This window comes from Anser anser (genome assembly GCF_964211835.1).
Source record: "Anser anser genome assembly, chromosome: 5".
NCBI lineage: Eukaryota > Metazoa > Chordata > Aves > Anseriformes > Anatidae > Anser > Anser anser.
In genome coordinates this window covers 42,743,661-42,767,649 of record NC_139725.1, presented here as the reverse complement: position 1 = coordinate 42,767,649, position 23,989 = coordinate 42,743,661, and the positions used below count along the sequence as shown (strand labels likewise).

At 40.4% G+C, this 23,989-nt stretch overlaps 1 protein-coding gene across 8 annotated transcripts in view; it reads right to left on the bottom strand.

Annotated features, from left to right (window-relative positions):
• The window catches only part of YLPM1 (YLP motif containing 1), a 39,145-nt gene that overhangs the window by 10,612 nt on the left and 4,544 nt on the right, over positions 1-23,989 (bottom strand). For 5 of the 8 annotated variants that reach the window (XM_083838711.1, XM_083838715.1, XM_083838708.1 and 2 more), the window contains exons 2-17: positions 22,412-22,657; positions 21,329-21,523; positions 19,450-20,192; positions 13,999-16,413; positions 10,061-10,169; positions 7,794-8,274; positions 6,547-6,639; positions 5,975-6,149; positions 5,682-5,827; positions 5,219-5,373; positions 4,499-4,561; positions 4,012-4,131; positions 3,548-3,724; positions 3,251-3,334; positions 2,891-2,974; positions 1,341-1,427 (exon numbers count right to left, since the gene is read on the bottom strand). In XM_083838711.1, coding sequence (XP_083694837.1) covers positions 1,341-1,427; positions 2,891-2,974; positions 3,251-3,334; positions 3,548-3,724; positions 4,012-4,131; positions 4,499-4,561; positions 5,219-5,373; positions 5,682-5,827; positions 5,975-6,149; positions 6,547-6,639; positions 7,794-8,274; positions 10,061-10,169; positions 13,999-16,413; positions 19,450-20,192; positions 21,329-21,523; positions 22,412-22,657 — 5,373 coding nt within the window. The remainder of the gene's footprint in view (positions 1-1,340; positions 1,428-2,890; positions 2,975-3,250; positions 3,335-3,547; positions 3,725-4,011; positions 4,132-4,498; positions 4,562-5,218; positions 5,374-5,681; positions 5,828-5,974; positions 6,150-6,546; positions 6,640-7,793; positions 8,275-10,060; positions 10,170-13,998; positions 16,414-19,449; positions 20,193-21,328; positions 21,524-22,411; positions 22,658-23,989) is intronic. The other 3 variants (XM_083838710.1, XM_083838714.1, XM_083838712.1) reach the window with 3 other exon arrangements.

The window sequence follows — 23,989 nt, the reverse complement described above, 5'->3', positions numbered from 1 at the left end:
CTGTCTGACATACCTCTCTGAAATCAGCCATGTGACTGAATGGCAAAGATTACATACGGCAGATTATTCTTTGCTGCTTTTCACCTCTTGTGAATTGGAATAGAAAACATTCTTTTATGTAGTTTACTTTTAGATACTAATAATTTGCATAGTTTCCACCACCATGCTTTCTCCTTGTCTTATAAAGAAAAGGCCTGTTCTTATGATGTGCTGTGCAACAGGACACTCCCCAGAGCCCATAAACACACACACACAGAGTTATGCACAGATTTCTCTCAAATGCTAAAAGACAACTTTCTATTCTAGATATAACTCATTTTCAAGAAATGAGAAGCTAGCAGCCATATTCTTGTAAACATGGATGCATCTTTAAAGAGTTCTAATCCCACTTTATGCAGTCTCATACTCTGTGCCAGAGAATAATTTAGTAGAGAATGAGTCATATTGCTAAAAAAAAACCTGAAGACCAACCAAAAAAACAAACCAAAAAAACCAACAAGCAAACCCCAAAACCAGATGTTTATTAAAATCCATTCTTCTTAAATTTCATTTTTGTTATTCTGTATTTCATCCGGTTTCTATACTGCCACTCATGAGGAAGAGTAATTTTCCATCAAGAGAACAGACCTTGCTCATCCCAGACGTTTTTGGTTACTTCCTGTTTATAGGAATTTAACTGCTTGGTTGTGGGAACCAGGGTTTGACACATTCAACTCTTCAAGCACTGATCAGTTGTAGCTCCAACACATACCAAGAAGTTACATTCAGAGGCCTTCTGCAGCCTTTTAAATACATACCCAAAAAAGCCAGCCCATAGAACTAATCTCTAACCTTCATTCATCCAAGAGATCTAATCCCTCAACTTGGAAATACCTACTGACAAAGTCAGAAAGCCTCGGCAGAGAAAATATTCTTCGTAACTGTTGTCATATACTATGACTGTTGAGACGAGTTCTTTAGACGTGTGAAAGAAAATAAGCTAAATGAAACTTTGCCCATTCTTCCCATCCCTCCACTTGGTATGATACTTAGACAATCTGGAAGAGAGAGCTATAGTGTACCGTAACTTATAAATAAATGTCTGCAAGAGGCATGTTGCCATGATACTCTGATAATGCTGTTTGTGTCATACACTCACAGATTATTTAAGAAAATCAGATAGAAATAACACGATTTGACATTAAAGTTCTCTTAGAAATGTTTAAGGAACAAATGACTATAGACGTGTGTATTAAAATCGCACTGCTAAGAATGGCAATGGGTTGGCATTTACAAGATCGAGACTCTCCCTCAGACATATTAAAAAGCATTTTGTTAGAGATGGCTGATGTGTCTCCTACCAGTTCACTTTCTTCTTCCTCTGCTGCATCCTTCTTGGCTTCTTCTTTCTGGTCTTCAATATTTGCATCAAAATCCTCCATCTCCACCTGTTACAAAGCACAAGCACAGACTTGCAATGCACTGCTTGACTTCTAAGTCCCATTTTTTTAGTAGGTTAAGCAGAAGATTCCAAGCTCAAATAGAAGAGGAAAGATGGAATTAATTTTGGCAAGCACTATGTTGCAGTTTCTATGAATACTGGATCTACTTCTGCTTCCTTCAAAGCAGGTTCCCTTCTTCCTGGAGCAAGAAACTGTGTGGGGAAAGTAGCAATAGTTTGTGATCCTCCTTCACATGAATTCTTCATGCTAACGTATTTGTAACAGTTAAATACCTCCCTTGCTTCATACACAATCATGTTTCAAAACTTGAAATTTCGTAAGAAGATCTTAAACTTCTCACTTACGAATCACTTGAATGGCACTCTCTGTATAGAATGTATCTTTATCAAGCCTCTATCTTAAGTATTTAATTATCACAGTGGAGATTATTAATCACAGAGATTAACGTAATGAACAAAAATGGATGCTTTAAAACACATCTAACCCTGCCAATCTAATGGAATACTTTCTGGGGCCCATACCTCTAATGGAAATTCATGTGTATACTCTGAAATGCCAGATACTCTCATACACATGCAGTTATGAAAACCATTAGTAAAACCTTGATAAACCTATCAGAGTAAACCCCTAATATGTCCTTCTCTGGGTCTACTTGAGAGCTGAAACTTTTGCTCTCCTCTTGAAAATGACTATTTTACAATAAAAAGTATCTGTAGAGTAGAAAATAACCTGCTGAGATCATGACAAGCTGCAAAGAGTAAACACCCTTCCTGTTTCAGCAGGTCAACAGTTTCTATGGCCACAGCAAGAGCTGTTCCGACAGCAACAGCTCTGGTACATTCAATACAACCATTAACACAGTAGTTTATTTCCAGAGTTCCTGAAATATATGTCAAAGAAGAATGCAACAATACAGAAGGATAACGTATCCAAGATGCGTGTCATGGTAGAATGTAAATGGAATAAAAGGTAACATTCCTCTATATTAAGTGTAATCTTCTGCTAAACGTGTTTTATTTACTACTACTCTGTACAGGTCTCGATTTCACAAAGCAGGGATCCAGAGGAGTTAATGTTTATTTACTTATTTTATCGACTATTTCTCAAATTATGAACAACTAAGCTGAAAAGGTGCCAAGGTTTGTCTGAGAGAGCAAAAATACTCTTTAATTGGTACTAAACAGTTGCTAAAGAACAAAGTAGCTTCAATTCTTCCTCAAAGATGCGTAAGTCAGGGCTCCAAACAAAAATGCCTTAAAAAGTAGCATGTGCCTTTGTATTTAGGTAGTCGATAAGAATAATGGAATACTTATCTGACAGCAATTCCATCTTTCTATAGTGTCAAGTATACAGCAGTCCTGTTTGTCATCATATCTTCACCTGCTTTATATTTTCAGTATAGACATATCTCCATAACTTGTCATTTTAACAGGCAGAGATACTCTTACCTCTTCGATAGCAGCATCTTGCAATAGAGAACGAATGTCCAGGCGCATCATGTGACGTGGCGCTGCCTCCCAGTGATCAGACATCTAAAAAAAAATACACCAAAAAAACCCAAAACATAAAAATGAAGCACCTCCAAAACCATAAGAGATTGAACAGAAAATTGGGCTTCTTATCACAAGAAAAGATCTATCTGCACTTAAGTCATTTCAGTCGATCCTGTGAAATAACCACCAGCTCCTCTTCGAAGAAAAGCGTAGGCATTATGTAGACTAAAACAAGCCAAGTTTTCCAACAACAGCAGGAGTGAAAACACAAGGAAACTTGCAATTAATCCTATGACTCCATACGTATACAGTTACCCTGCTGATTTCTTTTAGCTTGCGTCCATGTATATTCCTCTTGGAACACGTCTGGTTATCTGCGCTCATTTCTGCTAAGTACACCTAGAAAGAGAAAGACAATATTAAATGTTTTAAATTAGTTTTTAGAGTTTTTCTATCTGGTCATACACTCCACAGTTGTACATTCCAAGAAAGGTAAACTTACAGATCTAGACCATAGCACTCTTCCTTAACATGGGAATGACTTCGCATTCAAAAGTTTAGAAATACTGGTATACAGGTGCTAGGAAATTCAAATGCCTTCTAGGTATTCACCTCAAAACCCTTGGTTTTTGCTGCACTCCAAAACTGCTCAAAATGTCGCACTCTATCATTGATAGCATCAAGGATAATGAAGGGGAAGAAGCCATCATCCAATGTCTTTTTGAAAGTTTTAAACATGCTGGTGCGATAGGTCTCTTCCATATCAGCTTCATATTCATATTCCATCACCTGGGTCAATGACAAAAGCATTTAAGCAAGAGGACACCTATTAAGCTGTTAACATTCAACTGCTGAATGTCCTGATCACAAAGTACATTAGCATGAGAAAGCCATCTTCCAAAATCAACTTTCAATCATTTGCCCATTCTGCCCCTATGTTAGATTGACTTGTCTTGAAAAACAATCCCCCACGCCGCTGCATTCTTCCAAAGCAACAGACTGAAATTCTGATTGTCACTATGTTGTTTCACAGTATCTTGTTTCTTTGTCAAAATAAGCAACTGAATTAGAAGTACCTTCTTTTTTACTTTTTTTCCTGTATCTGGGTCTCTCTCTTCCTTTTCTACTTCAGTGATGAAATAGTCATCCAGGCTGAGCACTCTTGGTGCAGGTCCTCCACACTCTACTTCCTTATCCTGGGAAGAAAGCAAAACAGAAATACTTTTGGGTACCTGTAAAAATTCCATTCTGTTACACAAGACCCTCAGAATGGTTTTGGCAAATGGCAATTCCCTGCTCTATATTCAAAGCAGGAAGAAAGCGGTATTCCTCATGGTTACTAAGAGTGGACAGGATTCACATGCCACATGAGGACATGGAACATTAAGTAACAACAGACTGAAATTCCAGGTCTTGATCTCATCTCTTCCAGGTCTTCCTACTTCTTCCAGTAAGTCTGACTTAATTTTTTGTCTTAGTATACTGTACAAACAGAAAGAAAACAGCAGAGGAAGTACACAAAAGAGATGAGCAGCACTACACAGTGAGCAGTCCTTTACGTACCCTGATGAGTTTTGCTACATGTGTCTTTCCACTGCCAGGCAATCCTCTCATTATGATTACAATCTGAAACAAAGATAATGTAAAATAAGGTAGGAGACTGTACTAAATTTAACAGATCTCTTATACAAAGAAATTCTAGAAAATTACATGCCCTGGGCTCACAACTTTGTCTATCATGAAGCAAAGCCAGTACCATGCCTCACTCCCAGGTTTTACAAACCATGTTGTAATGCATGGCGGTAGTTCCACGGGACTAATAATAAGATTATGTGATGTTAATCATCTCAGCAGCTCACACTGCACAAGATATTATGAAACTGTTTACAATAAAGTTAATTGAATGAGTCTTGTCTAAACGTTTTATTGCCTAGATCTTATTCTTTCTGACTTTTACATGGCATACTGCCAACTCTCTGACGGGATAAAGCCAAGTCTTTCCTCCGATACATCAAAAACACAAGTAAAGATCTCAGAAGAATCTAAAACACATTAATATTACCAACTAGTAGGAATTTCATATTAGCTTTCCTAAGAGGTTTACATCTCCTGTGGAATCCTCAGGCCTAGGCTACAACATTCTGAGTATTAGCAACGGAACCAACAGAATTTAAAGCGCTTCCCTGAATGTAAGCTTCTTCCCCAACGTGTTACACTCATGAGCATTTTATCTGAATACAGACTTCATAGAAACTGATTGTTGCTGTTGCAATGCATACTCACCCTCTCTGGCCTGCTATCCCGTCCTGGTGGCTTCAAAATATCATCTACATTTTTAGATTCTGGCTTTCTTTCCACTCGTGGAGCAGGTGGTGGCTGACGAGGCATCGATGGAGCAGAAATAGGAATCCTTTCCTCAGGGTAATTTCTACGATCACCTTCAAATTCCAGTGATTGGACAGAAGAATTTTCTTAGTTTGGTGAAATTATAAATTTTAACAGACACTCATTACTTTAGGATAAATTCATGGATGTCTCCCCAAAACAATTCAAAGTTCTAATCTTGAAACTACTACAATCAAAGACATTTTTTAGCAGAATATGTAACTGTCTTTTCCTGATCTCATCACTACTGAGAAACCAAACTATAACATTATCCAAATAAATTTTCCTGAATTCTATATTCTTAACAAAGAAATAATTTTTCATAATATTTTAGCAGGTATTCAGGACTGAGAAACCATACCTCCAAACATAGAAGGCCCATGATCATATGCTGGACGATCTGTCTTTCGTTCATACGGTGGTCTTTCAAAACCACCCCGCCTGGAGGAGGGATGCTCTTTTTTGTCACGGTAAGACTGAGTCCTTGAAGGTGCAGTAGGAATAACCCTGCCAAAATAGTATTCTGTGTATTCGTAGAATTTTTTACTATGGATTCCAATGAGAAATTACTATGTACCTCAGTCAAAACAGACAGCCTGATACACAATCTAGCTTGAATCAAATTGATTTCAAAAATGTTCCAAAACTACATACCTATCATCTCGGGGATGACGCTCTTTTTCAAATCTCTCTCGTTCATAGTCCACAGAACCACGGTCTCTGTGCAATTCCCGCTCTCTCTTGAAATCCCGGTGATCTGTATTTGAATTACCTTGACGCTCAAAATACGGTTCACGATCTCTTTCTCTGTTGTAACGACCAGGGTGCTCTGAAAGGAGAAACCCATGGAAATCCAAACTATTAAAACATATCCTGAATTTATTATTTTTGAAGGATAAACAACAAAAGTACAAGAAAAATATATAGAAATTCATGATGTGAGGGCTAAAACAAACTCAGCCACTGAATCTCTTTCCCAAACTGTAAGAGACAACCATAACATGCAATCCTACTTAAAGCTACTGAATTGAGTCTTTAACATGGCTTGGTCAATGACCGTATTACTCCTCTTGACAATATAAACTCTTATTTTTATGGGCCCTGGAAGGCAAGAAAGTGGTTCTTATTTAAATCAGGAGTTATTTAGTTTAAAACACACTTGTAGTGCCTTACAACTTTTCTTATGGGCTAACTAATGGCCTGTGAGCTAACCAAGGGCTCCCTACCTTTTTGAAATGTTTGTCTCTCCGGCAAAGGTTCTGGACGCAGAGTTACCCTCTCCCCATATGGAATCTGTTCCACTTTACTGGTGGTTATATCTGGTTAAAAATAATCAGAAAACTAAGTAATGTCTTAACATACCCCTCTTCCATTTCCTTCCCAATGTCGTGAAAAGCACTCAGTCAACGACATTAGAAGTGACTGAAATAACTTACCAAAATATACATAAATACAGAACACCAGGGTTTTTAAAGTCTTAAGTATATTTGTGCGTGCATAAATATGCATACCACTCTACCTTAACAATGGGACTTTATTTCTTGGGATGAGTTCAGGAAGCTTGCACAGTTACATTATATACACTGATGCTATGAAAGTTTCAGTAACTCATCGAACTACTATAACATTGAGAATATTAACTGAAATGCTCTCTTAAGACTCTCAACAGTCAGTTTTTCTAACTGCTTTTAGAGAAACATCCACTTAATGGAATCGATATGGCTTCAGTTATAGAGAAAAACCTCTCTTTAATGGCAACGCACAATTTATGTACAACTTTACAACACAATTCCACTTTTGCAAAAAAGAAAACATGAGAGAAGTCTATTCAATTAAAAGAATAGCATTGAATTTTAGCTTTGATAAACTCAGTGCTAAAAATCAGAGGCTCTCACTGCTTAGGTGTTAAATGCCTGTTTAGCATGCCAGCTACTCAGAACCAGGACACTGGTTCTAGAGGGCTCTAGGCACTGTCTAGTATGTACCTCATACCTATTAGTATAGCAGTATATAAATATTATATACTATTATACTATTAGCAGTATATAAATAATGCAAACATTACCCACATTCTGCTTTAAGTCACTTCTCAGAACTGTAACAAACCAAAGTACTTTCTAACACAGTTACACTCCCCATACTCAGTTATAAAGGGATTAAGGGAAAGTCTCACTATCAATCTAAATATAACGTTGATGTGACCATATCAGCTGGTGTTTATTAGAAGCAGATGTGGATATATACCATTCGATTCACGTGACATAGCTTTTCAGCATTAGAGAAAACATCAAACTCAAGACTGAAAATTACTGACTCCTTAAAATTGCACTGTTAAGTATTAGATCACAATGTACACAGCCTAAACATCAGCTGCAAAATATATGTGGCATATTTTGTGTGCCACACTCCTTTAGAATGGAGCTAACTATCCCTCCGTTACAGAACGGACAAATACATTCACTGTAATACCCACCTCGCCCATGGCCATAATCCACAGTTTGCTGAATTATAGGTGCCTTAGGAACGGGTGGAATAACTGGAGGAAGTGACACTGGTACAGCTGACGGAACAGAGGTGTGAACAGCAGGTACTTTCACTGGCGAGGATACTGGTGGAGGCATCATTGACTCCTGTTTACATAATTCGTACTCCATATTTGCTCCTTTATCCTCATTTGTGTCCCAGAGTCCGTGGAAAGAATCCTCATCCCAGCGTTCCTGTTCCACAGCAGAAGGTGATGGTTTTAAAGACTGACCATGACTTGGGGCTGTAGTTGGAGTAGGAACTGGAGCATGTGGCCTTGTCATAGGTGTAGCAGGCCTTGCCAGTGGGGCAGTTGGTCTTGTCACAGGGGTGGGCTGTCTGAACAACACGGGAGGCTTTATAATAACAGCAGGAGAAGGTTTAATAGCTTGGGCTTCTACTGGTGCCTCTGAAGATAGCTGAGAAGAGACCTAGATGCAGAAAGCACTTTAAATAGAGATCTGTAATCTAACCTTCTCTCATCCTCTGCAAGTCAGTAAGCACAACGGCAATCTGTAATTAAATTATAAGCATTTTCTAGTACCTCCATCAAGGTGCTACAGGTAGGAGGACAAAATTTCAAGAGCTGGTGGCCCGAATTAATTTGGCGTTTGCTCACTATGCAAAGGCTTGAATATTATCTATTTTCTCCTTCAAAATAATATTAATTTAAGCTCCAGTGGGCCTATCTCATATCAAAGGTGTCTACTGTTTCATTCCCAAAGATTCTTTTGTTGTCTGTGAGGAGGCTGAAATAGTGTGGAAGTAGGGCAGCTTGCTGAGGCACAAAAGGATTGATAAGGCCAGCTTCTTTCTGGAAGTCACTGGAAAAATTCCCAGAGAACAGTATCACCCAGAAAACCCTTAATGGAATCAACATCAGATCGATATCAGAAATGGGGAGGTGTTGCCCAGTGAAAAAATCCAGTCTCGAACCAAACATCCCCATGTACTGTGTCAAAAGGGTCTTTTCAGAATCCCAGCAGATGCCAAGTTAGAGGCAGCCTTACTAGCAGCATGCAAACGAACTCAGAGAATGGCTGTAGATACAGGCTGAGATTTGTAGTAAGTTCAAAGACATGGCAGAAATCCAAAGAAAGATAAGTTGTTTGAATACCTCTGGGCAGATGGGTGAAGTAGGAAATACCAAAGTTAGGAAGTAAAGTCACTTCCTAAAGATGCCAACACATCTGCAGCTCTTGGTAGCAAATCTGTTCCATTACTTTACTTTATAGACACTGTAAACAATGAAGAGGTCAGCTAGGCAAAAAGAAAACTTGCAGTGTATCATTCACAGCACAATGCTTCTCTGGAGGGAGGGACAAAGAAAACTTGGTCTGGCTAAACATCAGGCTCGCAGGTCAGTACGGCCAAATTTATTGGTACCGGTAACTTTTAGGTTATGATCTAATGAAGAATGAAGTCTGTGCATCAACTCAGCATCGACTTCAACATACATTTAACAACACTGTTGTATTCATTCTAGGAAGGATTTATAAACCTGAGTAAACGTGACTGGAGAAGTTAAGCTGTCTTCTGACCTGGTATGAACTTGAACTATCAAAAAAAAAAAATTAAAGAATCTGAGAAGAGTTCCCAGAATCAACCAGGAGACTGGACAGCAGAGGAGTAAACTGTATCACAACAGGAGATGAAGGCACAGAGATACACAAATGTGTGCTTCCACACGCTTCACGATATTCCAGTAATGAGTATTCCTAACAAAGACAGCCAACAGAAAGCTAATATCCACTTTATCTGAGTTTCTGATGGAACTATCCTCAAATTTCTTTTTTAACCTCTTCAAAGAGGAAGGAACACTTAAAGCAGGAAAAGCAAAACAATCTGGGATTCAAAGATAATATCAGAACCTAGTTAGGTGGTGAAAAGGAGGGTCTTCTCATGAGCCTTACAATCTTTTTTCATAAGAGCTGAACTCTTCTTGCACGTTGTCTTATAGCAGTCTAGGCTGTTAAACCTCATGAGCTACTGTCCCCAGCGGGTTATGTTCAGAAGACACAGTGGACTGAACGAATAAGACAGACTTTGAAAAATCTAAAGAAACCACAGTTTCTTTGCCTCAACAAAAGACTGAAGAAGTTGTAAGGATTGCTGGGGAGGCATTCCACAGAGAAGTATGACCATCAGAGCGCAGAAAAGATCTGAAAAACACAGAATTACTACCCACGTTACTACGTGGGCTTGAGATGAATTTACCTGAAAGGCACCTCCTGGCCTCGTGCTGGTGTTCTGTGATCTTGGAGAGTCCTGTGCGGAAATGTCGGATTTAAACTCTTTCAACTTTTGCATCTGTTCTTTTTGCTCTCTGCACATGAATCACAAGAAAATGTTATTAGTCTGTAGCTCAAATGAAAACTTGAGAAATTAAAGACGTATTACACTACCATTAGCAGCCAAGTCCAAAGTAGAAAAGGACATAAACAGGCTTTATGTGGTCATTCAGAAATCCCTGTTTGGCATCCACCTAACCATGGAGGTATATAATATATTATCTGCCTCCTTTTTTGACCACAGATTTCCTCTGTGGCATACAGTTATGCTTTAGTACTTGGCCAGAACCACTCTGCTTTGATAGTAAAGAGCAGAGCTAGACTTCTAGGTTCTGCAAAGACCTGCAAACGTGAAGCCCAGGGGAGATGCGTGCTTAAATGCTTTCAGTGACTCGCTCTGGGATGCACACTAACAAGACTGAGGCCAACTCAAAGCACAACAAAGGTTCCAACATTTAAACACAAAGTGGTGATGTTAGCTTTCCTTGCTTTATATATCTAAATGCTATTTAAGACACAACCCATACACAGTCTGCAACAGAAACCAGGACCAGCAGTGAAAGCTATGACCACCAGGCTACAAAATTCTATTCAATGTGATTTTGTTTCCTTTCAGTTTTTATTAACATCTTTTTATCTTTTTTTTCTTTAATTGTAGTAACCTTTTGTTGATATTTAATTGCATGTATTATTAAAGTAGCGCCCAAAAAACAACTAAGGAATCCCCTCTGTACTACTAGACATAACATAAGCCATCCTGATTAGCAATGCATCTGTTCAGCATCCAGGGCAAGGGGAACATGGCACACAGAAAGGGATCCCAAGTGCTGCATTAGTGCAAAGAGCATGAGCAATTGCCAGCACTTATAAGGTCTTCTTTATGCCTGGCTTAGGAAAAATAAACCACACGGTAAATATAGAACAGCATGCAGCTCTGAGTATGCTGTAACGTACATGATAAAAGCAAAGCCAGATGAAGGCTTTATCTTTGGAGATGAAAGTGATTATACTACTGGTGTAACTCCTGGTTAAAAAAATAAATAAAAAAAATCATAAGCAGTCTCCTTAAAGTTGTTTTTACCATTCAGACTGGGGTCACCTGCTCAGAAACACCTGATGTGAAGTACCAGTGTAATTAATTTTAATAATATCCTCAAATGAAATTTAAAAACAACAGTATCACATTTATATTTCCCCTTTTTAGTGAATTAGAAAGTTGTATAAATCTACTTCCTTACATAAAAGGTTTTAGTTTCTATGCTCAAGCATCTCAGCTCTAATAAATTATTCACTTAGGCACTGATTCCCAAACTATGGTCCTTAAATTAAGTCCACTGGCTTGTAGCCATTCACATTAAACAGCTCAACTGGCCTCCTGAGGCTATGAGAAAGCCAGGAAGCTGAAAACAAGCTGTTGCTCCAAAACTTTTGGCAAATGTTGCTTTGTAACACAGATTTCACAGTTACTAACACCTGTTGAATTAATCTAATTGCAGTGAAATATTAATTTATTCATAATAACAGTTCTCCCTTCCCTTTTTGAAATGGCTTTTCTTGCAATTTCTGCATGTAACTAAGACCTTCCCTCCATATGGGACAGATGCTTAGCGATCAGACAGATGCTCAGCAATCTTATGAGTTTGGAAACAATACAACTTCAAGAAAAGTGCAAAAATGTCTCTATCTTTCGACATGGTTTAACGATAATGTAACAGTAATAACTGATTTTCATTTTAACTATTCATTATTTTAGCAAAATACCTTCCTTGTGAAGTTAAGTCCTTGTCTTTGCTACGTACCAATCATAAGCTATCTCACAACAACTCATGAATAAGATGAACCACGTGAACCTCTAGTAAATTTCTTCTTTACAATCTCCCCCAAAAGATCTCACTCCTCACTTACTGGACATAGTAAAAGAAATTTATCTTTCCAGTTTTCTCATGAATGCATGTAATGAACCAAAACTCAGGCATCAAATCACAAAGAAAACATTTGGATAGAGGGTATGCACTCTCTTCTTATATTACTAAATTTACTGAGCCCTATCCTACTAGATATTTCTGATGTTTAAGAGGTTATTATTCTGTCACTTTTTTTAAAACCTTAAGGAGTCATGTCCTCCTAATTTGACAACACTGTTGTGTTGATCCTCAGAATTAAGATCAACCAAGCTTGACCAAATTACTCATCGAGGATGCTAGAGTTCAAATGAGAGAATATTGTAAAAAGGAAAAAAGCACCTACGCTTTAATTAAGAAGCAGTATCCAAAATTTTAATAGGTCCCACTATGTGAATTAGGAACCACCTTAATGCAGATCTTGACATGTATTTAAAAGTAATTATCAACAAAGTCATCTGAGGACAACAGAAAGATTAAGAAGCAATTATCAACAAGCTCCTTTGAGGATAACGAAAATGTTGGTCAGGTGATGTGGACAGATCTATTCTTGGAAAGTAACAAATGGAGATGCCCTACTCATGGGGAAATGGGTGACCATTTATTTAAGGAAAAAAGCCCATCCACAAAAGCTGGGATGGAGATAGTCCAAATAACTAGTTCCACACAAGCTTCCATTATCATGCTGTAGAGAAAGGAAATTAAGTCATTACTGTGCAAATGGAGGAAGAAATCAGGAAAGGGGTACCATCTCCACAGAAAAACCAAGCTGTTCTCATAGCTTGGATTTAAATGCTTTGTTGGACAGCTGTAGAGAGAAAAATAACATCCTTAAGGAGCATCAATATAAGAAACACCATGCAACAGGTTCTCATGGCACCTGTTCTCATGGCGGGGGAAGTTTAGGCTGGACATCAGGAAGAGGTTCTTCACCGAGAGGGTGGTCGCACACTGGAACAGGCTCCCCAGGGACGTAGTCACTGCACCAAGCCTGTCTGAATTTAAAAAGTGATTGGACTGTGCACTCAGTCACATGGTCTAAACTTTGGGCAGACCTGTGCGGTGCCAGGAGTTGGACTTGATGATCCTTATGGGTCCCTTCCAACTCGGGATATTCTATGATTCTATCTTGCAACTCCATTAGCAAATAAGTGTCCAAAAAAGAGGTTCCAAAAGTTTGCCAAGGTCATGAATTTTACAAAATTACATCAGAACAATGTTTTCTTCCAGTAAAACAGTGAACATTATTGTTAGGCTTGGAAAAGTATCTGAGTAATTGAGACAACTCCTGGAACTGGAAACAGAGTAAGAAGGCTTGTCTGACACCAGTCATTCACTCTACAAATACATAAAGTGCACTCCCCTATACAGAGACCCAGTCTTAAAATTAGTACTTCTCTTGTGTGAAGTAAAATGAGAGAATACTTTTAAACGTATATTTTGTTCTGAGAAAGACACGAAGAGAGGAGGGAGTCAGTAAGTTTTGTTTTGTTCTATAAAAAGCTCTGAATCTCAGAGGCAGCCCATTAGTGTTTAAGATTTTGCAAATTTCATCCACATCCAAACTGCCCATATGGCTGGTTAGAGCTACAATAGGACTGACTTGTCTATTTATCAGCCGAAACTGGAGGAGGATTCACAAGTAAAGCTTGGGACATCAAAATCTGGCTGCTTCTAGTCAAACCCAGAGTATTTGATTTGCATTGGAAAGAGCGAGGAAGATAGGTCAGAAATACAAGAGTCAGGTCATCACAACATACTAATGCAGGACAAGTAACATTTAGCACGAAGATGTCCAAAAGGAAATTAACATCCTTCACACAACACCATACAACTGGAGTGTAACAGCTCAGAAGTTCAAAAATCTAGAAAACACGCAATAATATCACAATGTGTAAGAAAATCTAATAAGCCTACTTAGTCATTTCTCTTTCCGCAAAAGTGACAGAATCAAGCAACTCACCGAAGCATTTTGAGCTCCTGGGCAGCTTTCAGAATTATCTCGTGCTGTCTTTGGCTAAGGACCATCACTCCCCCCAAGGACTGTTCCGAGTCCAGGTTTGAATCTGCTCCCAGCATATCAGAGGAATGTGAAGGTGGAAGAAGGGATGAATCTAGCTGATCACCCATAGGTCGCAGTCTGTCTCCATCATCTGGATACCACCTATCCGTCAAGCGTTCCCTCTCCCAGTCAGTCCTTTCAGGAAGGTAGTCCTGCTTCTCCCGCCACGTGTCGTATCTCTCTGGATACTCTCGAATCCTCAGCTCCCCCCTGTCTCGGAGGTCTCTGTCATAGTGATCTCTGTTCCTATCGTCCCTCCACCTATCTTCACGGTATCTGTCCAGAGGTGGGAGAGGTGGTAATGGTGGGAGAGGGGGGATATCTAGGTCACGATTCCCCATTTCTCTATCGTCCATAGGTCTCATGTCCCAGTCTCTATTATCCCATTCTCTGTCCACATCTTGATCATAAATATCTGTGGATCTTCCTGTCCTATCCAGATCTCTGTCTAGTTCCCTCTCCCTTGGCCTTTTCCAGTCATCCCACCATGAATCTCGTCTGTCGTGATCAGATGATAAAGGAGGTAGTGGTGGTAGGGGAGATAACGGAGGCAATGAATGGTGAGATTGCAACCTGTCATCTCTATCATATGGATCTACAGAATCATCCTGATAATCAGAGTTGTGATCTCCCCAGTATCGTTCTCTTTCCCAGTCATCCAACCGCTCATGCTCCAGAGGAAGGTCATCCCTACTATCTAAAGGAAACTCCTCCTGCATTCCCTCGTCTTCATGACTCCAAGAACCCCTGAGTGCATCATCTCGATGGTACGGAGGCAATTTGTCAGGATCGTCTCCTAGGTGAATTGGTTTATCTATACTGCCCGCATCAGACCTCCCTGCTTCCCTCTCCCGGCTATCCGGCCTCCTGACATGTCCCCTCTCGTGGCTACCTGCCCTCCGGACAGGACCCCTCTCCCGGCTACCTGCCCTCCTGACAGGGACCCTCTCCCTGCTGCCCGCCCGCCTCACAGGGACCCTCTCCCTGCTCCCTGCCCGCCGCATGGGGTCCCTCTCCCTGCTGCCCGCCCGCCTCATGGGCTCCCTTTCCCTACTGCCCGCCCGCCTGACGGGTCCCCTCTCCCTGCTGCCCGCCCGCTGTGCCCTGTCCCGGCTGCCTGTCCGCCCGGCGAGCTCCCTGTCTCGGCTAGACATCACCCTCTCCCTGCTGTCTGACCGGCCACCCAGCGTCCTCTCCCGGCTACCAGACCGCCCGTCGGGCATCCTCTCCCTGCTGCCCGACCGCCTGTCTGCCATCCTCTCCCTGCTGCCCGCTCTCCTGAACATCCCCCTGCCACGGATAGATGCCTGCCTAGCCTGCCCCCTGCCCCTGTACACGTATCCTCTGCCACGGCCCTCGTCCATCCTGCCCATTCCCCGGCCGTGGCCATCATCCATCCTGCCCATTCCCCAGCCACCGTCCATCCTGCCCATTCCCCGGCCACCGTCCATCCTGCCCATTCCTCGCCCGTCCATCCTGCCCATGCCCCTGCCACGGCCCATTCCCCAGCCACGGCCATCCCCCTGCCCCCTGCCCCGGCCATCATCCATCCTGCCCTGCCCCCTTCCTCTGTTTCCTGGTCCCTTGCCTCTGTCTTCATGCATAAATGGCCCTTTCCCTCTGCCTTCCGGCCCAGGCAGGCCCTGCGTACTGTCCGAACCAAGCAGCTGGCTCTCTGAGGAATTCAAATCCTGGTTTCCTGTTACAGGGGTCACCGCACCTCCCGGCCTTGCAACACCTGACTGCAAAGCTCCAGAGTTACTAGAAAGGGATGTCGAAGTCTGGTTCTGGATAGGTGGAGTAGTTGCTTTGGAGTCTTCTACTTGCTGGTTGGGATCGTGTGAACTCCACGTCCACTTCTTAGGAGGATCTGAAATAGTTTCTTTGACTTCACCTTTGGATGGTTCCTGTTGAGTGCTTGTGAGGTCCTCACTCGGCTCAACGGAGCCCGTACTTGTCACGTCAGTAGACTGCGTTCTACTTCCAGCCTGCTGATTGCCACCCATGTCTGTAAAAGGCTCTTTGTTTTCTGATCGTGAGTCTGTTTGTGACTGCTGCTGTCCTAGAGGAGGCCTGGGCCCCCTCCACCGTGGACCGCTCGGTCGGGAACCATGTGCATGTGATGTATTTTGGGAAGTATAAAATTGTGCTGCTGGTCCACGTGGGATAGTTCCCCATCGACTCGTGTGCTGTCCATCAGTGTTCTGTCGGTCAAAACGCGACCTGTGTCCTTCTGAGCGCTGAGAGTCAAAACGGGGCCCTCTTGGTCTCGAGCCTTCAAATTTGTCGTATCCTCTTCCTCGAGGTCCATCAAACCTGCGCATGAAATAACAGCAGTTTTATTCAAATGAACACGTCAAATAAAACTTGTCTAAAAACCAGTTTCACACTCCCTCTGTTTAACTGATGCGTCCTAGTGTGCCTTAGGATCAGATCCGTTTGAACCAATGCAGAAGCACAGAGTCCTCCTTCTCCACCTCAACGCTGCCCAGCGAAGACCAGTCTAAGCCACCTGCAAACAACGTAACCCTAAAAAGGAAACTTGGCTTAAGTATCTCAGCATTGAAACTCACCTTGAAAAAAACTTGCAAACTCAATGGAGAAAAGCTTTGACCTTTTGTTTAAAGACAGTTTTGTTGAAAACAACAACTGCTGTTGAACTTTTGTTTTAAAACTTCGCAACAAGCTTACCTAACTGTGATGACAAAGGCCTTATAGACATATCTATAAATATATATCCTCACAGAAAGTGCAGCGAGCTGTGATATTGTCCAGTTCTACGCAAGACAATACGCCTAAAACACACACATTTTTATTGCATCACTTTTATCCTTTTCTACTCTTGCTTGAAGACAAGGAAATAGGTCTGGCAAACCAGCATAAAGAATAATTTATGCAATCGTATTTAGCAAGGCTGATCTAGTCAAAAAAACAACCTTTAGGCACATGCTCAAATATTGATTTACATAACAGACTACAACACATCAAATTCATTTTACACAAAACGTAGAACTTGTTCCTGAACCAGTGCAGAAGCACTGTTCCTGAAGTTAAATGGCTTGGGTATCTGGGATTCACAGTTGTCTCTCACTGGATATTAATTCATTATTGCCTAGTTACCAGCAGCAGTTGACTTTTTGCAGAATTTAATGTTTCAGTGAGCAATATACCAAATGAGATCATTTATACAACCTCAAAGAATTTTAATAATCCTATTAAGATAACACTTCAGTAGAAAAAGTAGAAAGTACGTTTTCTGTTGGAACAAAACTGCCTTTTGTTTGGGGTGCGTGTGGTCGAGATGAACAGAATGAAAAAAATATAAAATGCAGTAGCAAGATATCTTAGATTTGAAGGACCAACTTCTACATATAAGATATAGCAAGAAGAAAAGGTTGGATACTGTAAGACATACTTCATCCCCAAGATTCTGAAAATTAGTTTAAGGGAATTCTTCAGAGTTTCTTGATAAATGTTAATTGCTAAAAAGTGGTGGGTGGGAGTGTGTCTTTTTGTACGTCTAATCGTTACCTGGGACTTTGGAATAGCACCAGGTAACACATAATATTTTAAATTTATCACAGTTTCAATTAAAAATTTATTACAGCTCTGTTTTCTATTGCCTATATTGAGAACAAACAGTAAACAGATTTTTGGAAAAGCTTTGATAAAACCATAGAATAGTCACGCAATTACAATATAGGAATGCACAAAGGTTACAGTGTTATTTTAAAAAATCCTTTTTTAAAAATTTTAAAATATTTTAATGTAAGTGGGCTCAAAAATAAAGCCATTGTACGCACTTTCTAGAAATTTCTGATTATCCATAGTCTATGGTCACACAGCACTGAGCTCTAAACTAATGCACATATAAAAGACACACGCTAGCAAATCACTGAAAACAGTCTGCAGAACTGCACATCCAAAAAACCCCCAGGACCAGAAATGACGCTTTTTTTAAACCCATGGGGAGACAGAAAATTATTCAAAGTTATAAAAATTCAAGTATGATGCTTGTACTTCATGAATTACTATTCACGAATGATCACTTCGGAATCAAAAAGAAGGGAAATGAACACGAAGATATGACTGTAAAAATCTAGTGAGTATGCGAGGATAGAAACAATTCAACGGAATAACGCTGCTTTTTGGTTCACTAGGCATCACAGCAATCAGTCTCGAACTAATGACCAGACAGAACAGATGTTTTTGCAACCTGATATCATGTCAACCATGGAAAAACAAACAATAACAAAAAAAAAGTCCAAAAGGAACATCAAACCATATCGCAGATATAAAACCACATAAAAGACATAGAACACTGGTTTTTAAAGTAACTTTACATTGAGACAGTAGGTCATCCACCCGACAAAACGCAGACTTAAATTTGAATAAAAGTACACCTCACAAGAAGATAAAGACCAAGACCATCAGATGTTAGGCAAAACAACAAGAATCCTACCATTAGACTAAGACGCTAATCTTCACCTCTCCTTCTTTTTCTTGTTTATAATTGTTTGAATGCTAAGTAACGCTGTACATGTAGAAAAACACTGATTTGGATGCAAGACAAACAACACCCCTCTCTTATCAGAAAGCCATTTTGAAATGTGCAGCAAATAGGGCAATCGTCTAGTTACAGAACTCTCCCACGCTAGAAATTAAAGTACTGGTGAAGAGCTCTGAATCTTTAATTTCTTTCTGCTGTAAATGGATTTGGGTTGCAAACAAAGAATAAATTTTGTTGTTTTAAAAAAAAAATCTAAATTTCTGGTAATTCGATTATCATAGCATGTTCAACTGAATATGTATTTGAACACTATCCTGAATTCCTTTCAGAAGGTCCACACCGAAGTGCTATTGCATATAGCAGTGACTTAAAAACATTCCCTCAACACTTTTGCTTTGTATATTCCTAAACTGCATTCCAAGTACCACAAATCAAACACTGGGAATTTATACGGCTTCTCATGAAAGGTCATTCTTTCAAATGTGATTTATCGTTAACCTAAAGACAGTAAAGATTTCTCAAATATTTACAGCATCTTTCCTGTTTTCAAAAAATTGATATTACATTTCTGAAAAAGAAAAGGGAGCAGTGTGCCTAAGCATTTCACTAGAGAAAAGTATTTGACTCTAGGTAACGCTCAGGTGAACAGCATTTACCTGTTTTTGCTTTAATCAGATAAATACAGAACATGGTGTACACCCATTAAGAGCAAAACTCCATCAAATGCACAATTTACACAACCTCAGGAAAATTTGAGAATAAGGCATAATGCTCCATTTCTTGATATACCGCTAAAAGGGTGCTAGCCTTGAATGTGTACAAATCGATAAAAATATCCTTACCTAGGACCTCTGGGGCCTTCAAAACGTGCTGATCTGGGAGGATCTGGAAGCAATCCACCTGATCTCACTGGTTTATCCTGCATGGTAGGGGTATGTGTTGAAGACAGTGCAGAAGGGCCTTTCAGTTCCCCACATCCTTGCTCAGATGAAATAGAGACATTTTGTTTATTATGGTGAACTTGAGACTTTCCGTGGTCTGAAGAGCTGAAGGATGAACTTACTTGAGAATGGTAAGTTGAATATACAGGTGAGCTAGCTATTTTTGATGCATAGGTACCAGGGGTGGGAAGCAGAGCTGGCCTTGGTGTTTCAGTGGACTGATTGCTTTGCGAACTAGATCCTGAAGGGACAGAGGAGTTAGATAACTGAGATACAGAAGACAGAGGTGGAGGGACCAGTGGGGGTGTAGCTGAAGGTAAAGTTGGAGGCATAACAGGAATGCCACCTGGAGCTGTTTGAGAATACGGAACAAATGGAGGCGGAAGTGAAACATTTGCAGGGTACTGGTTCTTCAAATTTTGGAGTGAGCTCACTTTCTCCTGCAGATGGGACTGAGTGACCTTCATCTGTTCATCCCATGCTTTCCACTGTTTCTCATACTCTTGCAGCTGGTCTTTGTGAGGATAGGTTTGAAGCTGATGCTGCCACTGTTGGTTCATTGACCGCTCCCAGTCTTTATGAAGCTGCTGGAACTGTTTTTGCTGTGTCTCATAATGTCGCAGCTGCATCTCCACTGACATTGTCTGCAAGGAGAATATGAGAATAACTTCAAAAGAGCATCTTAGTTATCTTCAAGGCCACGTATTTTAGTATCACTTGTAACATCACAACTTCTGACTTGTGCAGAAACCTGAGGAAGAACTACAGTGAAACAAAAGCAAACACTGAGATGTCTGAAGTCAATTTACACATTGCATGACTGGAGGGCAAATACTTAGTATAAAAGACTATTTTTTTTAAAGGAGAAAGCTAAAGAAAAATATAACCAAAGGCCTCCACGCTCTATTATTACTGCATGCTTACAACAGCTATGAAAGCCCAAATCAATCGTCACACTTTCAATACACGCAGCATGTGACTATTTCTCAAGGTTTCAGTTTCTAACTCTATTAATCTACACAGAGTTGCTTCAGCTGTCAGCAATGATTTTTCTCTAACCTTTTACTAGATCATAATTTACACAGTGCAGCTTCTATCAGCAGTTAGTGTTTCCTTATGTGTACACACAGGTCCTAATATCCATGGGCTTGATCTGTTCTGAGATTTTTAGGTTTACACTTCAAGATTTTTTTAAACAAACCCGACAGCCCAAACCACTTAAGGAATGCTTAAACCATAAAAAGCTGACTCAACTAATAAAGCAATCAGCTTCTACTTTAAAGGCTGCAACAGTGATATAATTATCTGAATCTGTTATTAAGACACCATCACCGTACACATTTTTGTACTGTGATATTGTAAAAAAAAAAAAAGGGGGGGGAGGGGAACACAGCTACCAAATTACCTCACACCATCATCTGTGTAACTGACCTTTCTCCTGAAGAATTTCTCCAGCAGTAAAATGTTCAAAACTGAGTAAATTCAACATTGTGTTCAGCTTTGCTCCTGTATCATTCAGGTATGTCTGAAAATCGTTTGACAAGCATACAGTCTTATATTTCTCATCCTACTAAAGCTTCATCACCACCTCTCAATTTTTTTTTTCATTCTGAAGTTGAGTGACAGTAGGAAAAGGGGATATAGACTTCTGCGCATGCAGAAAGAGAAGCTAGACAAATGGACCAACCACAGCAAAGTATCCAACTACTTATTTTGCAGCAAACCACGAATGTTAGGTCACTCACAAAGTATATCAAATACCATCTCCTTAGTGTTTCACCTGTAAATGTGGAGGCTGTTGCATGATCTGTTGATATTGCTGTACTATCTGCTGCAGCTGGGCATGCTTCTGCATTATCCTCTGGTACTGAAATCCAACTCGGTGATGGGGATGCTGCTGCCATTGAGCTGCTGCTGCTTGCAACTGTTGCAATCTCAAATCTTCCTCTGGGTCATCAGGAGGATCAATATTGAGCTAGGGAAATAGGCAAATATTATAAATAAAGGGAGACTTCTGTCAGAAGAGAACATTGGGTCGCCACCCAGTTTACAGGAACTTTCTCAGCACTCCTTATTTTACCACCCTGTATTTCAGTGTTCTGGCCACCCCTAACTGCTGGAAGATATTTCCTTTATTCTTGTACAGTCTGATCTAAAGGTTAGGCTGAGGGGGATTAGGGTGTTCATACATACAGAAACTTACCTGTAGGTAAGACATTAAAGCAGATCTGTTCTGTGCTGCTCACAGCAAATGCAGTGAGACAGCAGTGCTTTTTCATGATGAGGTAAAGGAATTCCAAATGCATCATTTTGCCACTTTGTAGGAGTCTGCACACCGTAAATTTAAAGCAAAGCACATCCTGCAGGGTAATCTACCACCTTACAGTAACCTGTTCAAACATCAAAGCCGTGACCTCCATCCATTATGGAGCAACTATCATTACGCACTCTGACTAAATATTCTGCACAAAGCTCTTGGCTTTCAGACAAACTATAATACATAGGGAGAAGGGGAGACAGAACCGAAACTGACAGAGAAGAATAAAATATCGTGTCTAAAAGCATCTACCAAGTACTTGATTTTGCACTTAGGTATCACAATGTGATTCTCATAGACAAAGATGACAACGTTGGGGAAAGCATGAGTGAGCCAAGCTTGGTGCATGTGTGGGTGACTATGTAAATCTGCACGAGAGGTTTTTTTTTTTTTTAACTGGTGCAGCCTTAACAAATGTTCTTTTAATGTTGTTTTACCATATTTAGTTATTGTTACACAGTATGCATGAGAATTTAATGGCAATATTTTCCTGTTTTGTCCCATGTAGCACAACACAACACAGCAGCATCTCTCTGCAATGCCTACCTGAGTTTCAGTGGAGGTAAGAGAAGACTCGTCTTCCTTGGAAGCTGGAGGCAGGGATTCGTTCAGCGGAGGAGGTTCGGACTGCTGTGTTGAAGCACTCATTTTCCCTTCTTCAGACTTTGCTCTCTGTTCAGATGTATCCTTCCCTACTCCCGGACCTTTCATTTGCTGCTGCCCCTGAGCATGGGCTTTTGCCCTTTGCTGCAGGCTAAGCAGGTGTTGCTGGTACCAGTATTGCTGCTGTTCCTACAACAGATAGAAATTTTCTAAGAAAAACAGCTTTCATGGGAAAAAAACCATGAAATTCATGATAGTTGCTAGAATCATGAAGAAGAAACATACACTAGAAAGATGTTTAAATCTGTTTTGAGGGAAAACTCACTTCATTATCAACAGCACTGCAGTGCAGGTCAAAAGAGTTAATCAAAATTCAGACACCACTGTGGCGTGTAGCATGCCTGACTTAATTTCCTGCTCCAAAGAGCTTACAACTAAAGAAAACAATTAAAAGCAGAAAAATGACAAATAAGTCAAAGTGCTACAGGCACGTAATAGGTACCACACTTACTAAGTTTAGTGCTTTTTATTCCTAACAAATATACGTACTTGTTTTGAGACTAACTTAGCTAAAACAAAGGACAACAAATGCGAGGAAGGGAGCAGTAAAAAGAAAGAGTTTGAATCATTCAAAAAGGATGACAAGCATGAACAGAGAACAGAATTAGAGTGAAAATGATGGCAGAGTAACTGGGGTGGAGAGATTTGAATAAAGGTTTGGAAAGGAAAAAGAATAATCAGAGCCAAGGAACAGTGCGGATTATTTATTATCTGAATCCTGATTAACATTCAACAGCTGAAAAGGTAAACAGATACGGCTGCACCCGAAGAACTACCCATCTAAGAAGCAGTTCAGCTTTCAGTTTTAAATACTTCAGGCTAGAATTAGGAGACTCCCAGAGCATGAAAATAGATTCAAACCACCGCGTGCTGCCACCAGCATAAAGAACAAATGACTAATGAGGAGCATCTCAACACTTACAGGACAGTGCATCTTAAAGAAAGCCAAGCAGGAACCAACTAATCTCCCTCTTCTAATACGAGAGGTCTCAGGCATCAGATCAGACTAGCAGGACACAGACTAAGAACTGGCAGGAGGCAGCTCTTCACCTGACACGGCCTTGTGCTACGCAAGTCCCTGCCAGAGAATACCGCAAGTGATGAAATCTTACGGATTCAAGACACAGCTCTATAAGCTCATAGAATAAAATTCTCCAGATTTTAAAAATAAAGACACTGGTCACCATTAGGGCAGCTCCTGTACTTTAGGGTAGAATACACTTGATTTTTAAACTCTTCTCTTAGCTTCTGCTTTTAGCCACTGTCAAGGAGAACAGTAAAACACTGTACTTTTAGTCTGACCTAGTGCAACCATTCCTATGTTCTCGTGTCAGCTCTACCACCTTTGAGGATCTGTGACCATCTACATCTTTTTTCATATTCTTCTGTCCTTCCTTTCCATCCAAGCATGCACTGTTGAGAAAAGAAATCTCTAAAGAGCCTACTCACAAACAGAAAAGA